The 16,827-nt window shown below is 37.2% G+C and overlaps 1 protein-coding gene across 1 annotated transcript in view; it reads right to left on the bottom strand.

The window, feature by feature from the left end:
• The window catches only part of ACER3 (alkaline ceramidase 3), a 144,711-nt gene that overhangs the window by 1,705 nt on the left and 126,179 nt on the right, over positions 1-16,827 (bottom strand). Inside the window, exons 8-10 of the mRNA XM_069553827.1 lie at positions 14,559-14,660; positions 9,521-9,625; positions 155-200 (exon numbers count right to left, since the gene is read on the bottom strand). Of these exons, the coding sequence (XP_069409928.1) occupies positions 155-200; positions 9,521-9,625; positions 14,559-14,660 (253 nt within the window). The remainder of the gene's footprint in view (positions 1-154; positions 201-9,520; positions 9,626-14,558; positions 14,661-16,827) is intronic.

Below are 16,827 nucleotides of genomic sequence, written 5' to 3'. Positions count from 1 at the left end.
AAAGCAGTAAGTCAAAGACAGAAGATTCAAGAGCATCTGGTTCCAAAGCCTGTACTCTTTCCATCCCATCCCCTTCTTCTACCTCCATCCCATTCTCCCATTACCTCCTCCTCCAACACACACATACACACAACTCCCTAGGAAGGAGACTTACCTTCACCTTTGGCCTGTATCTCAAATAAAGTGTTCTTGTATATAAACTGAAAGAAAAGGGGAGAGGGAAGAGCTTTTCAGACAATTTTTTTTCTTTTAAATTACAGTTGACTTACAGTGTTGTATTAACTTCAGGTGCACAGCAAAGGGATTATTTATATATATATAATATATATGTGTATATAAATATATACACATACACATATATATGTATTCTTTTTCAGATTATTTTCCATTAAAGGTTATTACAAGATATTGAATATAGTTCCCTGTGCTATATGGTAGATCCTTGCTGTTTATTTTATATATAGTAGTGTGTATCTGTTAACCCCAAAGCTCTAATTTATCCCTCCTTCCCCACCCCCTTTTCCCTTTGGCAACCATAAATTTGCTTTCTATGTCTGTGAGTCTATGCCTGTTTTGTAAATAAGTTCAGATAAATTTTTAATTCATGTAAACTGGCTTATTGACATATTCAACCACACTGCCTCTGTATATACAAAGAAAAAGTAGCATTGATAAATGAACTTTAGTAACCATTTTTGAGAATCTACTCTGTGCAGAATACTTGGCAAAGTACTAAGAAAGATGGAGAAATGAACAACTCTTGCACTGGACACTCAGGATATTTGTAGTAGGGGGCATTCCACTCATGCTTGATTTTATTCATGTCATGATTGCCAGTTTCATCCCTGAAGTTATTTGGTAGTAAGAATTAAGACAGAGTATTCCTAGAACATTTTAGAAATGGTTATATCAACTCTATAAGGATTATAATATAGGTGTGAAATAACCAGAAAGGTATCACTTCTTCAGAGAATTCTTTAAAATGAATCGCCTCTAAAGATAAGATTTTAATATCAGTCCATACAGCAAAAAGTTAAATTTATTCCTGAAAAATTTATTAAACTATGTATAACTTACAACATACAGTTTATGTACACTATTTAATTGTATTTGAATAGTAATATACAGCATGAGTACATATGTAAAACATAATTTTGTAGTATGAAAAATGTCCTACTTTAAATAAGAGAATGAAAAAGAGCATGGTAACTTTGTGTGGCTATACCATCCTACTGTACCTCAAACTGGAGTTGTGAAGAGAGGCATCACATATTAAAATTACTGCACTATCTTAGAATATAACCTTTGTTGTTATTCAGTCAATAAGTTGTGTCCAACTCTCTGCAGCCCCTTGGACTGCTGCACACCAGGCTTCCTTGTCCTTCACTCTCTCCCTAAGTTTGCTCAAACTCATGTCCATTGAGTCAGTGATGCAATCCAACCATCTCATCCTCTGTTGCCCACTTCTCTTGCGCTCAGTCTTTCCCAGCATCAGAGTCTTTTCCAAAGAGTAGGCTCTTTGCATGAGGTGGGCAAAGTGTTGGAGCTTCAGCTTCAGTCCTTCTGAAGAATATTCAGGGTTGATTTCCTTTAGAATCGACTGGTTTGATCTCCTTGCTGTCCAAGATTATAATAAAATAAACTTACTCTGACGGTTTTTCAGATGTTAATCTCTAAAATGAAGCTACCATATTCTCTCTCCTCTTTAGTGAAGAGTCCTGGACTGGGGCAGAGAAGCCCTGGATTCTAATCCATGCTGTTCCCTCTACCACTCTCAACTATTTATTAAGTACCTACAACATGTGGGCAAGCACTGGACCCAGAGTTTTATACACACTTCATTTTTAAATTACCCTACTAGATAGGTATTATTCTTGTTTTGCATATGAGAAAGTCTCAAAAAATTTCAAATATTTCATTCAAGGTGGTATAGCTATTATTATTATTATTATTTTTTGGTATAGCTATTAAATGCTAGAAGCAAGATTTGAAGTCAGGTGCCATCTAATGATTATCCAGTATGTTGTCCTGTAACTGGCCAGTGATCAAGTCACTTCTCTCTGGGCCCCAGTTTTGTTCACCATCAAATGAGGAAGTTATATTAGGTTATTTCTAAGGTCTTGATTGGTAGATGGCTGTAAATTTGTGTGAGTAATGTCTGATGGCTACTTCTGTGAAACATTCCTCTCCCCTAATTTGCTATTTTTTTTTCCTCTGCTCAGTTTCAGAGCAAGTTACTTTTTAGTCTTTTGTGGGTGGAGTATAGAGTGAGCTTCTGATTCACCCAACTTGATGCAGAAAAGTCTTCCATAGACTCCCTTCTTTGGGCCGGCTCCTTTTCTTTGGTTGGCTCTAGGTCTTGACTTCTGTCTCCTTTGTTCCACGAGGCCACAGAATCAGAGCTTAGAATTGATGGACTGACAAAAATTCTTCCAGCCCAAAGCAGCTGTGGTGCTCATTTTTAGGTACCTGTTTTCTTTTAGACTGTAATATTTATTTTAATATTGTCAACATTTGATGCTTTAAATATTTTATCCGACACTCTTCGTTGTTTTAGCAGGAAATCTGTCTGACTATCCTAGGCTGGCATCATTGCAAATTAAAGTCCTGGTCAATTTAAACATTTCAACAATCTATGGAATAAAAGAGTATTCTCCTTATCTTAACAGATCAGGAAATGGAGACTTAGTGCTAAGTAAATAACTTGGCACAAGATTGTTACCCAGTTATGAAGTAAAGGAGTAAAGATCTGAACTCAGATATGTTTTACTCTACTGTGTTACTCTTTGTTTCAAACATCTGTACAGGACCTAAGTTTTAGAGTACATCATGTTACTAAATTCTCAAATTGTCCCTCTGAAATAACAGTATTCACATGTTCCCTTCAATGAGGGACTTACAGAATCAAAATTTCCATATAATTAAAACTTATAACATTGAAGTTTCTTTTATTTCAGTTATTTAGGGTGAAATATATCTAAAATATATTCTATTCTTCCCTGTCTCCTTAAAAAAAAAGGAAAGCATTTTAGCATTACTAGAAAACAATAAAATTAACTCAAAATCTCGCCACCAAATCTCATCAAAATGCTTCAATTTTCTGTATTTACTTTAAACTGTGTCACCATTCAAATAAATTTTTATACTGGTTTAATAATTTTATATATATGACTTTGATTCACTTAAAAATAAAAATGTCTATGTTGCCATAAAATTTTCATATTTATATGGCTGAATAAAGGATACTATGGTTTATGATTTTTTCCCTAACTACTGGATATTTTCTTTTTCTTTTTATTAATATAAATTTATTTATTTTAATTGGAGGCTAATTACTTTACAATATTGTATTGGTTTTGCCATACATCAACATGAATCTGCCACGGTGTATACATGTTCCCCATCCTGAACCCCCCTCTCACCTCCCTCCCCATACCATCCCTCTGGGTCATCCCAGTGCACCAGTGCATGCTGTATCATGCACTGAACCTGGACTGGCGATTCATTTCATATATGATATTATACATGTTTCAACGCCACTCCCCCAAATAATCCCACCCTCTCCCTCTCCCACAGAGTCCAAAAGACTGTTCTATATATCTGTGTCTCTTTTGCTGTCTCGCATACAGGGTTATCGTTACCATCTTTCTAAATTCCATGTATATGCGTTAGTATACTGTATTTGTGTTTTTCTTTCTGGCTTACTTCACTCTGTATAATAGGCTCCAGTTTCATCCACCTCATTAGAGCTAATTCAAATGTATTCTTTTTAATGGCTGAGTAATACTCCATTGTATATATGTACCACAGCTTTCTTATCCGTTCATCTGCTGATGGACATCTAGGGATTATTGTTTTTCTTTTGCTAAATTAAATAACAGTGATAAAACTTTCTGTGTCTACACACATTTTCATTTTTCAAGGTTTTTTCCTTTAGGATAAATTGTGAGAAAGCTAATAATTGTGATAAAAATATAAACATTTCAGTTTCATCAACATATGCAGCATCAAATTTCTTTCCAAATGGATTGTACCAATTTACACTGACAAATAATGTATGATAATACCATTTTCACTATAACTAAAGAATAAAGAAGAGAGTTTACAAACACTACTGTAGCTCACTTAAGGGTTATATAAACTATCCCACTGTTTTATTTCTAAATTATTTTTTGAAAGGCTAATACAAGCATTTGGTTAAAAATTCAAACAGTATGAAAAGGTATACAGGAAAAAGAAGGTCTGTCTCCTATTCCTGACCCTCAGCTCAGAGCTAACTGCTGTTATTTAACAGCTTATGTGTAACCTTACAAAGAGTTTTCAAATGTCTCAGCATATATGTGTACTCAGCCTCCTCTTCACAAAAATAGGCCTGGCCTTCCTCTCTCTCTCTTTTTTTTAAATTTAATATCAGTTTGAAACTTACAGAAAGGTTGCAAGATTAAGAATTCTTGTATCCCCTTATTCCAGATCCCCAATTGTTACCATTGAACCACATCTGTTTCATATTTATACCCATACACAAAAACACATAATGTACGTGTATGTGTATGTCTATTTATCTGTTTCCTACAGGGTCATTAAATGACAGGATGGCCATCATCCCTAAATACTTCATTGTGTATCACCACAAAACAAGAACACTCTCCTAAATTATTATAATATAACTGTTCCAACCAGAAAATTAGTATTAATAAAGTATTCCATCCAAGTCAAAACAATTCAAATTTTGCTGAATGTCCAAACAGTTTCTCTTCTCCATCCTGGTTCAGGGTCTTACCCAGAAACATGCACTGCATTTAGTTTCCAGGTCATGTCTTAACCATCATTTCCTAACTCAATAATTCTTCAGCTCTCTGCCTCCCATAACTTGATGGTCTTACAAGACTTTCACTCTGTGGAAATACCTTCAACATGATTTCATCAGTGTTTTCACAGCCAGACACAGGCCTTGCAACTCTGGCAGGAATACCACAGAAAGGATGCTGAACTCATTCCAGTGCACTGTATCAGGAGTCACACTATAGTGACCAGCCCCATCATGGGCAATGTCAACCTTAGATGCAGGAAACTTGGTTGCTACTAGTTTTCCTTACTGTAAATTCACCATTTTCCCCTCTGTATTAGTGTTTTAGTAGGGGAGACTCAAGGGAGTATTTCATAATACTCAAGAGAGTGTTCAGTAATTCTGAATTATGTCAATCTGTGTTCCTCATCAAACTTCTACCTATCAGCCAGAGATCAATTGTTAACTAATATCTATCATATATCCAATAGATAGTTCTCAAATGGTAATTATTTGTTTCTACTCTTCCTTCTGCATTTATCAGTTGGCATTCTTTTGTAAGGAAGAGCGTTCTCTTCTCATTTATTTATATTAGTATACAGTCACAGATTCTTATTTTATTCAATAGATTGCAATTTGAATACACCTAATGTGTCCTATATCTGAGTGTATATACATATGTAAGTGTGTGTGTGTGTGTGTGTGTGTCACACATTCTGGAGTGTGTTTTTAGGGATTTTGGCAGCATCACTGTTCAGCTTGTGGGACCTTAGTTCTCCAACGAGGGACTGAACCTGGGACACAGCAATGAAGGTGCAGAGTCCTAACAAGTGAACCACCAGGGAATGTCCAATACCAAACCTTTTAATTCCAATCTAACCCCCTCGGAGTTCCTTCTATCTTTCCCTCTTTTCATATTTTTAAATCCCTTGTACTACAGCAGAGTAATCAGGCTCTTGTTAACCTCTCAATATATTTACTTATTGTTTAATCAGTTAATTTATTTGTCCAATGTAACCTATTTCCCAACTCCAGCTACCTCCTCCATCCATCCCTTCCTCTCACCATCCTGTTTCCAGCCCCACACAGAAGCCCCATCCTCATCACCTTGATTTTCTTAGAGTAATTCAGCAAGCTACTACCACTGACCCCTTTTCGTCACTCCCTATTCCTTGGACATTGAATGCTGGTACCTCTGCACAGCACTTCTTCCCCCTCACTGCCTTATTTCCTTGAAAGGTTTCCACACCAGGAAGACAGAAGGAGAAAGTGCAAAAAAAAAAAAAAAAAAAGATAGAAAGGAAAATGTAGAAAAGGGGAGGCGGGAGTGGGAAACCCTCAGTTCAGTTCAGTTCAGTTCAGTTGCTCAGTCGTGTCCAACTCTTTGCGACACCATGAATTGCAGCACACCAGGCCTCCCTGTCCATCACCAACTCCCAGAGTTCACTCAAACTCACGTTCATCGAGTCGGTGATGCCATCCAGCCATCTCATCCTCTGTCATCCCCTTTTCCTCCTGCCCCCAATCCCTCCAGCATCAGAGTCTTTTCCAATGAGTCAACTCTTCGCATGAGGTGGCCAACGTACTGGAGTTTCAGCTTTAGCATCATTCCTTCCAAAGAACACCCAGGGCTGATCTCCTTTAGAATGGACTGGTTGGACTCCTTGCAGTCCAAGGGACTCTTAAGAGTCTTCTCCAACACCACAGTTCAAAAGCATCCCTAGTCTTTCAAAATAGGATATATTGAGTATAAGTTCATCCCTTTGAGTACTTACTAGAAAAATTCATTGGTATATTATATTACACTGCAGTAATGTACTTGGGATTTCTTGGGGAGTGTTATAGAACCAAGTTTTTAATTCTTGGGTCTGTTCTAGTTACTTTTGGTTCTCCTTTTCTATCATTTGTCAGTTTTCCTGAACATTTCCTGCCATAACCCTTCTTCTTAAATAGATATTTCTAATATGATATGGGCTAAGAATCCAAACAATTAATTCAGTAAGAGTAGCAAACTAGAATAAGTATACATACAGCCAGAGTTCTTAAAGCTCTTCCATATTTAATAACCTTGAGCTCTTCAAGGTATGAATTCACTGATTCTTATTTAGCTGCCCAGAAGTTCTTTTTATGTAATTCTCAAGTAGTTAAATTTTAGATAATTCAGGTTGCCTAAATAGATTATCTCTAGATAGGTGGGATGAAAATGTTATTTTGAGATGGTACTCTAAAATTTCACTTGAATAAATTTTCACATTGGTTCAAAGGAAAATTTTCTTCCCCTTTCTACAAATATTTAAGCTCTCCTAATTCTTGAGATGAATTTGAGATTAAACATTAGAGATACCAAGGGAACATTTCATGTAAAGATGGGCACAATAAAGGACAGAAATGGTATGGACCTAACAGAAGCAGAAGATATTAAGAAGAGGTGGCAAGAATATACAGAAGAATTATACAAAAAAGATCTTCAAGATCCAGATAACCACGATGGTGGTGATCACTCATCTAGAGCCAGACATTCTGGAACGTGAAGTCAAGAGGGCCTTAGGAAGCATCACTAAGAACAAAGTTAGTGGAGGTGATGGCATTCCAGTTGAGCTATTTCAAATCCTAAAAGATGATGCTGTGAAAGTGCTGCACTCAATATGCCAGCAAATTTGGAAAACTCAACAGTGGCCACAGGACTGGGAAAGGTCAGTTTTCATTCCAATCCCAAGGAAAGGCAATGTCAAAGAATGTTCAAACTACCACACAATTGCACTCATCTCACACACTAGCAAAGCAATGCTCAAAATTCTCCAATCCAGGCTTCAACAGTATATGAACCATGAACTTCCAGATGTTCAAGCTGGATTGAGAAAAGGCACAGGAACCAGAGATCAAATTGCCAGCATTCATTGGATCATCAAAAAAGCAATAGAGTTCCAGAAAAACATCTACTTCTGCTTTATTGACTATGCCAAAGTCTTTGACTATGTGGATCACAACAAATTGTGGAAAATTCCTAAAGAGATGCGAATACCAGACCACCTGACTTGCCTCCTGAGAAATCTGTATGCAGGTCAAGAAGCAACAGTTAGAACTGGACATGGAACAGCAGACTTGTTCCAAATTGGGAAATGAGTACGTCAAGGCTGTACACTGTCAGCCTGCTTATTTAACTTATATACAGAGTACATCATGAGAAATGACAGACTGGATGAAGCATAATCTGGAATCAAGATCGCCAAGATAAATATTAATAACCTCCACTCTTATGGTAGAAAGCGAAGAACTAAAGAGCCTCTGGATGAAAGTCAAAGAAGAGAGTGAAAAAGTTGGCTTAAAACTCAACATTCAGAAAACATCATGGCATCCGGTCCCATCACTTTGTGGCAAATAGATGGGGAAACAGTGGAAACAGTGAGAGGCTTTATTTTCTTGGGCTCCAAAATCTGTGCAGATGGTGACTGCAGCCATGAAATTAAAAGACGCTTGCTCCTTGGAAGAAAAGCTATGACCAGCCTAGATAGCATATTAAAAAGGGAAAGGCATTAATTTCTTGACAAAGGTCCGTCTAGTCAAGGCTATGGTTTTTCCAGTAGTCATGTATGGATGTGAGAGTTGGACCATGAAGAAAGCTAAGCACCAAAGAATTGATGCATTTGAACTGTGGTGTTGAAGAATACTCTTGGGAGTCTCGTGGACTGCAAGGAGATCCAACCAGTCCATTCTAAAGAAAATCGGTCCTAAACATTCATTGGAAGGACTGATGCTGAAGGTGAAACTCCAATACTTTGGCTACCTTATGTGAAGAACTGACTCATTTGAAAGACCCCGATGCTGGGAAAGATTGAAAGAGGGAGAAGGTAATGACAGAGGATGAGATGGCTGGATGGCATCACTGACTCGAGGGACATGAGTCTGAGTAAGCTCCAGGAGTTGGTGATGGACAGGGAAACCTGGCGTGCTGCAGTCCATGGGGTTGCAAAGAGTCCGACACAACTGAGCAACTGAACATCCTCTGGTAAAGAGACCATTATGATAACATTTATTCATTAAATCATTTAGCAACATATACTGAATTCTTACTATGTGACAGGCACTATTTTAAGCACTTGGGAGAGTAGCAGTGACTAAAATAAAGCCCTTGCTCTCAAGGAACTTACAGTCTAGTTGAGGAAGGTAAACCAGTAAACCCTTAAATAACTGTTTGTAAATGCTGTGAAGAAAAATAAATCCTGGTAAGGGGAGAGAGAGTGATACAGACATATTATGTGAGTAGGATGAACAGAGACAATTCTGGTTCCATTTTTGCTGTAAGTGGTGACCTCCAATAAATTCTTTATAAGGGAAACAGTGGCAACCAATTTGTTTCAGGGAAGGAGACAAAGTAAGTTGGTGACTTCAGATATGTACTCATGCTTTCTCAGTCGCTGCTCAGGGGATCTGGCTGCTTTTTCCCTCTTAAATTCGTTCTCTATAAACAGAGATATGCTGTTCAACAAGAATTGGAAATGTTTATATCCTACTGCACTAAAAAAGAGATGAATGATCTACTTAAAATGTAGATCATGTGCCAGAGGTCAGTTATACAGCTGTCACCCTTTCAGGATGAGAAAAAGCTTCAGGGAGAGGAAGGGACTTGCTTAAGATCAGTCTGATTCGGTCTCTGACGTTTCATATTTACACATTCTATTTGAAGAGTAAAGAAAGAAACACTCCAATAGTAGGATTAAAGTCTCTATTTCCTACCTGAAAAGGATGTGAAGATAAGAACCAAGGCCAGTTAAAATATGCCACCATGCATGAAACTGTGTGGTAACACCTATGATAGGTGGTACCTTCTTTCGAAAGTTCCTGTGTGAAGGGGGGGGGAAATAAGCATTAAATTATTTTTCATATTTAACAATTAATATTGATAGTATCAAAGCATTTTGAAACATTATTCTCAAACATGGCAATTATTTCATTTCCTTTTGTCTGCTGTATTGTTTTCCAAAGTATATTTTGAGGAACAGTATTCCTAATAGATGTTCCATGAAGAAATGACTCTGTGATCAAGATAAATGTAGGAAACAGTACATAGTTTGTTGTCCTTTTGGAGATCTGTAATGCATATTAACAGATTAACAGCTTTAAAAAGTCCTACCATAACTAAACAGTTTATCATCAGTTTTTTCAGGTAAACTACTAGTCCATGGAACCCCTCTTTCAGGTAATATTTATTAACACCTTATGGACCAAGTTTTTCCTGCAAAGTCTCACTTCATAGTAAGTCTTTGAGGTGCTTGTTAAAAGCTGTGCTTTGCAGATTAGGAGCCTAAAATTCAGAGATTACTGAGTTGCCCAAGTACTCAGCTAGGGGCACAGCTGAGCCTCAAATTCTAGACCTTGTGATTAAGCGTGTATTATATTAATATTCTCATCTATCAGAGCAGAGAAATTCAGTGTGAAACATCGAATTATTTTCCAGATATCCCCACAAGTTTTGCGAACATCTCAACATTTCTCAGAAATAAAGAGGACTCAGCTAGAGGATGATGACTTACTTTTGCATTGTAAAAGTTCCAATGAGAGTTCTGATGGATACTGCTGATTCAGAACCACTCAATTAGATCTTAGTTTTCTAAGCAAGATGTATTATTTGTGTGCATTTAAAGTCTACATTTCAAACATGTGCAAAAATAGGCAAAATAATAATGTACTCATTACCCAGCTTCAACAATTATAAATTATTTATTTTTAACAATTATAATTTATGGCCAATCTCATATCATCTAGCTCTCATCTACTGCTTTCCTCCCATATTATTTATTTTGAAGCAAATCCCAGATAGTGTATCATTTTATCTCTAAATATCTCAGCATATATCTCTAATCCATTAATTTAATCAGACATTCAATTACTAATCATATTTGATATTCAATTACCGATCATAAAAATCATACAGATTTTTTTAAACACAAGTCTGTTTCAATCAAGATCCAAAAAAAGTAATTACATTACTTTGGAGTTTGGTTGATATATCTCTTATGTCTCTTTTATTTTATTTTTTCATTTCATGGCTGCATCAGGTGGCATGTGGAATCTTAATTCCCAAACCAGGGATAGAAGCCTGTGCACCTACATTGAAAACAGAGTCTTAACGCTGGATCACCAGGGAAGCCACAAGTCTCTCTCTCTTTTTAAAAAAAGTTATTTATTTATGGCTGCACTGGGTCTTTGTTGCTGTGCTTGGGGTTTTTCTAGCTGCAGCGAGCAGGGGCTACTCTCTAGTTGTGGTGCACAGGCTTCTCATTGCGGTGGCTTCTCTTCTTGCAGAGCACAGGCTCTAGGGTGCGCAGGCGACTGCTGGCTCAGTAGTTGTGGCGCATGGGCTTACTAACCCCATGGCACACGGGATCTTCTTGGACTAGGGATTGAATCCATGTTCCCTACATTGGCAGGTGTATTCTTAACCATTGGACCACCAGGGAAGTCTCCAAGTCTTTTTTAATCTATACATTCCTCCTCCATTTCCCCACTCCCTCCTTCCTGCAATTTATTTACTTAAGAGGCTAAGTTATTCACTCTATAGATTTCCCATTTTGAATTTTGCTGATTGCCTCTCTGTGGTGTTATTCAATATTACACAATACCATTAAATCAGCTAATTTTGAGTTGGAAGGAAACTAGTTTAACCTACTTAACATGTTCATTTTATGAAAACTGAGGCCCAGACAGAAGGTGTCTAAGGTGACAACTAGAGTCCAAGACCTATGACTCAAATTCCAGTAAATATTTATTCAATAAAGCAGATTAGGCAGATTTTAAAGACCTAGACAGAGAAGCCTGGCAGGCTACAGTCCATGGGGTTGAAAGGTCAGATATGACTAAAGCAACTGAGCACAGCCAATATTAACATTTGATTAACTGTATACTACTGTGATATATGCACAAAAATCCCTATAGATGTTATGGAATATTTTTAGGTTCAAATTTTTAGGTAATTTAAACAAGTGTCCCCATAATTTAACTTTATTGTGCTATTAGTTGAGTTCAGTTCAGTCGCTCAGTCATGTCCCACTCTGCGACCCCATGGAATGCAGCACACCAGGCCTCCCTGTCCATCACCAACTCCCGGAGTTTACCCAAACTCATCTCCATTAAATCGGTGATGCCATCCAACCATCTCATCTTCTGTCAACACCTTCTCCTCCTGCCTTCAATCTTTCCCAGTATCAGCGTCTTTTTCAATGAGTCAGCTCTTCGCATTAGGTGGCCAAAGTACTGGAGTTTCAGCTTCAACATCAGTCCTTTCAATGAACACTCACAACTGATCTCCTTTAGGATGGCCTGGTTGGATCTCCTTGCAGTCCAAGGGATTCTTAAGAGTCTTCTCCAACACCACAGTTCAAAAGCATCAATTCTTCGGTGCTTAGCTTTCTTTATAGTCCAACTCTCACATCCATACACGACTACTGGAAAAACCATAACCTTGACTAGACAGACCTTTGTTGGCAAAGTAACGTCTCTGCTTTTGAATATGCTGTCTAGGTTGGTCATAGCTTTTCTTCCAAGGAGCAAATGTCTTTTAATTTCAGGCTGCAGTCACCACCTGCAGTGATTTTGGAGCCCCACAAAATAAAGTCTGTCACTATTTCCATTGTTTCCCCATCTATTTGCCATGAAGTGATGGGACCAGATGCTATGATCTTAGTTTTCTGAATGTTGAGCTTCAAGCCAACTTTTTCATTCTCCTCTTTTACTTTCATCAAGAGGCTCTTTAGTTCCTCTTCACTTTCTGCCATAAGGGTGGTGTCATCTGCATATCTGAGGTTATTGATATTTCTCCCAACAATCTTGATTCCAGCTTGTGCTTCATCCAGCCCAGTGTTTCTCATGATGTACTCTGCATATAAGTTAAATAAGCAGGGTGACAATATACAGCCTTGACATACTCCTTTTCCTATTTGGAACCAGTCTGTTGTTCCATGTCCAGTTCTAACTGTTGCTTCTTGACCTGCATATAGATTTCTCAAGAGGCAGGTCAGGTGGTCTGGTATTCCCATCTCTTTCAGAATTTTCCACAGTTTTTTGTGATCCACATAGTCAAAGGCTTTGGTATAGTCAATAAAGCGGAAATAGATGTTTTTCTGGAACTCTCTTGCTTTTTTGATGATCCAATGAATGCTGGCAATTTGACCTCTGGTTCCTCTGCCTTTTCTAAAACCAGCTTGAACATCTGGAAGTTCATGGTTCATATACTGTTGAAGCCTGGCTTGGAGAATTTTGAGCATTACTTTCTAGTGTGAGATGAGTGCAATTGTGTGGTAGTTTGAGCATTCTTTGGCACTGCCTTCTTTTGGGATTGGAATGAAAACTGACCTTTCCCAGTCCTGTGACCACTGTTGAGTTTTTCAAATTTGCTGGCTTACTGAGTGCAGCACTTTCACAGCATCATCTTTCAGGATTTGAAATAGCTCAACTGGAATTCCATCACCTCCACTAGCTTTGTTCGTAGTGATGCTTCCTAAGGCCCACTTGACTTCACATTCCAGGATGTCTGGCTCTAGGTGAGTGATCACACCATTGTGATTATCTGGGTCGTAAAGATCTTTTTTCTATAGTTCTTCTGTGTATCCTTGCCACCTCTTCTTAATATCTTCTGCTTCTGTTAGGTCCATACCATTTCTGTCCTTTATTGTGCCTACCTTTACATGAAACATTCCCTTGATATCTCTAATTTTCTTGAAGTGATCTCTGCTGCTAAGTCGCTTCAGTTGTGTCCGACTCTGTGCGACCCCACAGACGGCCTCCTACCAGGCTCCTCTGTCCCTGGGATTCTCCAGGCAAGAACATTGGAGTGGGTTGCCATTTCCTTCTCCAATGCATGAAAAGTGAAAAGTGAAAGTGAAGTCGCTCAGTCGTGTCCGACTCTTAGCGACCTCATGGACTGCAGCCTACCAGGCTCCTCTGTCCATGGAATTTTCCAGTCAAGAGTACTAGAGTGGGTTGCCACTGTCTTCTCCAAAGTGATCTCTAGTCTTTACCGTTCTGTTATTTTCCTCTATTTCTTTGCACTGATCATTGAGGAAGGCTTTCTTGTCTCTCCTTGCTATTCTTTGGAACTCTGCATTCAAATGGGTATATTTTTCCTTTTCTCTTTTGATTTTTGCTTCTCTTCTTTTCACAGCTATTTGTAAGGCCTCCTCAGACAGCCATTTTGCTTTTTTGCATTTCTTTTTCTTGGGGACGGTCTTGTTCCCTGTCTCCTATACAATGTCATGAACCTCCGTCCACAGTTCATCAGGCACTCTATCTATCAGATCAGTCCCTTAAATCTATTTCTCACTTCTACTGTATAATCATAAGGGATTTGATTTAGGTCATACCTGAATAGTCTAGTAGTTTTCCCTACTTTCTTCAATTTAAATGTCTGAATTTGGCAATAAGGAGTTCATGATCTGAGCCACAGTCAGCTCCCGGTCTTGTTTTTGTTGACTGTACAGAGCTTCTCCATCTTTGGCTGCAAAGAATATAATCAGTCTGATTTCAGTGTTGACCATCTGGTGATGCCCATGTGTAGAGTGTTCTCTTATGTTTTTGGAAGAGGGTGTTTGCTATGACCAGTGCATTCTTTTGGCAAAATTCTATTAGCCTTTGCCCTGCTTCATTCTGCTATACACATCTTTTTAATTTCAATGATGGGAAAAATTCACTTCAGTGCACTAATAATTCTATATGCCTATGAAATGCTCTGCTTAACAAATTCCAAAAATACTTTTTAAATATTGAAAATATATCTTACCTCAGTGAATCACAAAAGATGTTATCTATGTTCCAGAATAAAAATCCTAATAAAAATACACCCAAGGATGTGTAACCCAGCCCTCTAAGCCATGGATAAACCCTGTGTGGAGGAAAAAAAAGAGCAAAATGAAATTTTGTCAAGTCATGTCATGAGAGGGAAATGTTTTCATAAGAATTAAAAGCAAACCTAACTATTAAATTCTCTAATACATCTGCCTATTACATTTAGCCATTAACAGTTACTGAGGAAGAAAACTGCCACTAAGAGTTTGCTAAATGTATCAAGAAGGTAATCTGAAAGCACCCAGTAACTTTACCAGCTCCTTGGAAAAGGTAGAGGGCTGGTGGAATAGAAAAAACACTAATGGAGTCACCAGTTCTGTGTCAGGCACTACAGTATATTAGATACACACAATATATATAAATAAACCCACATACATGAATATAACTTTCAAATAAACATACACATATGAATACAATCTTCAAATAAACACTTCTTTAACTTTGCTGATGAGGAAACTGAAATTTGGTGAGTTATCCAAAACAACAGGTGTAGCTAATGTAGTTTTTTTTTATAGCTTTACCCTTTACCTCCAAAAACTTATATATTTTTTAGAATGTTATATAAATGGAATAACACAGTATATTCTCTTTGTTATATGGCTTCTTTCAGTTGCCATAATTATTTTGAAATTCACCCTTGCTGTTGTATATCAATACTCATTTCCTCTTACTGTTGAGTAGTACTCCACTATATGGATATACCATGTTTTATCTGTTCAAATGTTGTTGGATACTTCTGTTGTTTTCCAGGTTTTTTTTGCTCTAACAAATAAAAGAAGCTATGAACATTCATAAATAAGTCTTTGTATGGATATATGCTTTCATTTCTCTTGGGTAAAAAGATAGGAGAATAGTTAAATTGTCTGGCAGGTAAATGTTACTTTTTAAGACAGCTAAACTGTTTAATCAGTACTAAGGGGTTCTACCATTTTACATTCCCATCAGCAGGGTAGAAGAGTTTTTGGTTCTACAACCTCACCAACACTTGCTATAAGTCTTCTTCATTTTAGTTGCCCTATAGGTATATAGAGGTATCTCACTGTGGCTTTAATTTTTATTTCTCAATGATAAATGTTATTGGGCATCATTTCTTATACTTATTTGCCATTTCTATATCTTCTTTGATAGTTTGTTTTGAATCCTGCCCATTAAAAAAAACTGTTACTTATTATTAAGTTTCAAGAGTTCTTTATATATTCTAAATATAAGTTCTTTGTTGGATATATATTTTGCAAACATTTTCTCCAAGTTTGTGAGTTGTCTTTCATGTCCTTTTTTTTTTAATTCTTAAAAAAAATTTTTTTTAATTGAAATACAGCTGATGTACATGTTCTGTTAGTTTCTGGTGTATAGCAAAGTGATTCAGTTACATACATATATTCTTTTCAATTATAGTTTATTGCAGGATATTGAATATAGTTCCCTGTGCTATAGAGTAGGACTTGTAATTCATTCTGTATATAATGGCTTGCATTTGCTAACCCCAAACTCTCAATCCATTCCCCACCCTAATCTTGCCTTTGGCAACCACAAGTCTGTTCTCTCCATCTGTGAGTCTGTTTCTGTTCTGTCGATAAGCCTCTGTTGTTCTTTTTAAAACTGTTTTGGCCCTTTTAGATCCTTTGCAGTCCCATGTAAATTTCAGAAACTGCTTCCCAATTTTTACCAAAAAGCCTGCAGAGATTTTGTTGTGACTGCTTTGAACCTATAGATCAATTTGGAGAGAACTGACATCTTAATAACATTGAAGTTTTCTAATCTATGAAAATGATACATCTATTTACTTAGGTCTTCTTTAATTTGGCTCAGCAAAAACTTATTCACCACAGTTTCCAATATATACAGCTTGCATATATTTGCTAAATTTAATCCTTAAATATTTGATGTTTTTCAATGCTACTGTAAATTATACTTTCAAAAATTTCACTTACCAATTTCACTTACTACTATGCACTTGTTTGGTGCTAGTACATAGAAATAAGATTTCTGAATAAGGACTTGAACCTCATGACCTTGCTGAATTCCACTTATTGCTTCTAGTGATCTTGCGGTACACACCTTGTGGTATTTTCTGTATGTGATCGTGTCATCTGCAAACACTACATTGGATAGGACTTCCACCAATACAGTGTTGAATAGAAGTGGTGACGATGTATATCCTTGTTTTAGTCTTGATTTTAAAGGTAACTTTTTAAAACATTTTA

The sequence above is a fragment of the Ovis canadensis genome, chromosome 15, assembly GCF_042477335.2.
Source record: "Ovis canadensis isolate MfBH-ARS-UI-01 breed Bighorn chromosome 15, ARS-UI_OviCan_v2, whole genome shotgun sequence".
Taxonomy (NCBI): domain Eukaryota; kingdom Metazoa; phylum Chordata; class Mammalia; order Artiodactyla; family Bovidae; genus Ovis; species Ovis canadensis.
The sequence above is the reverse complement of the archived record's forward strand: the minus strand, read 5'-3'. Positions and strand labels throughout refer to the sequence as shown.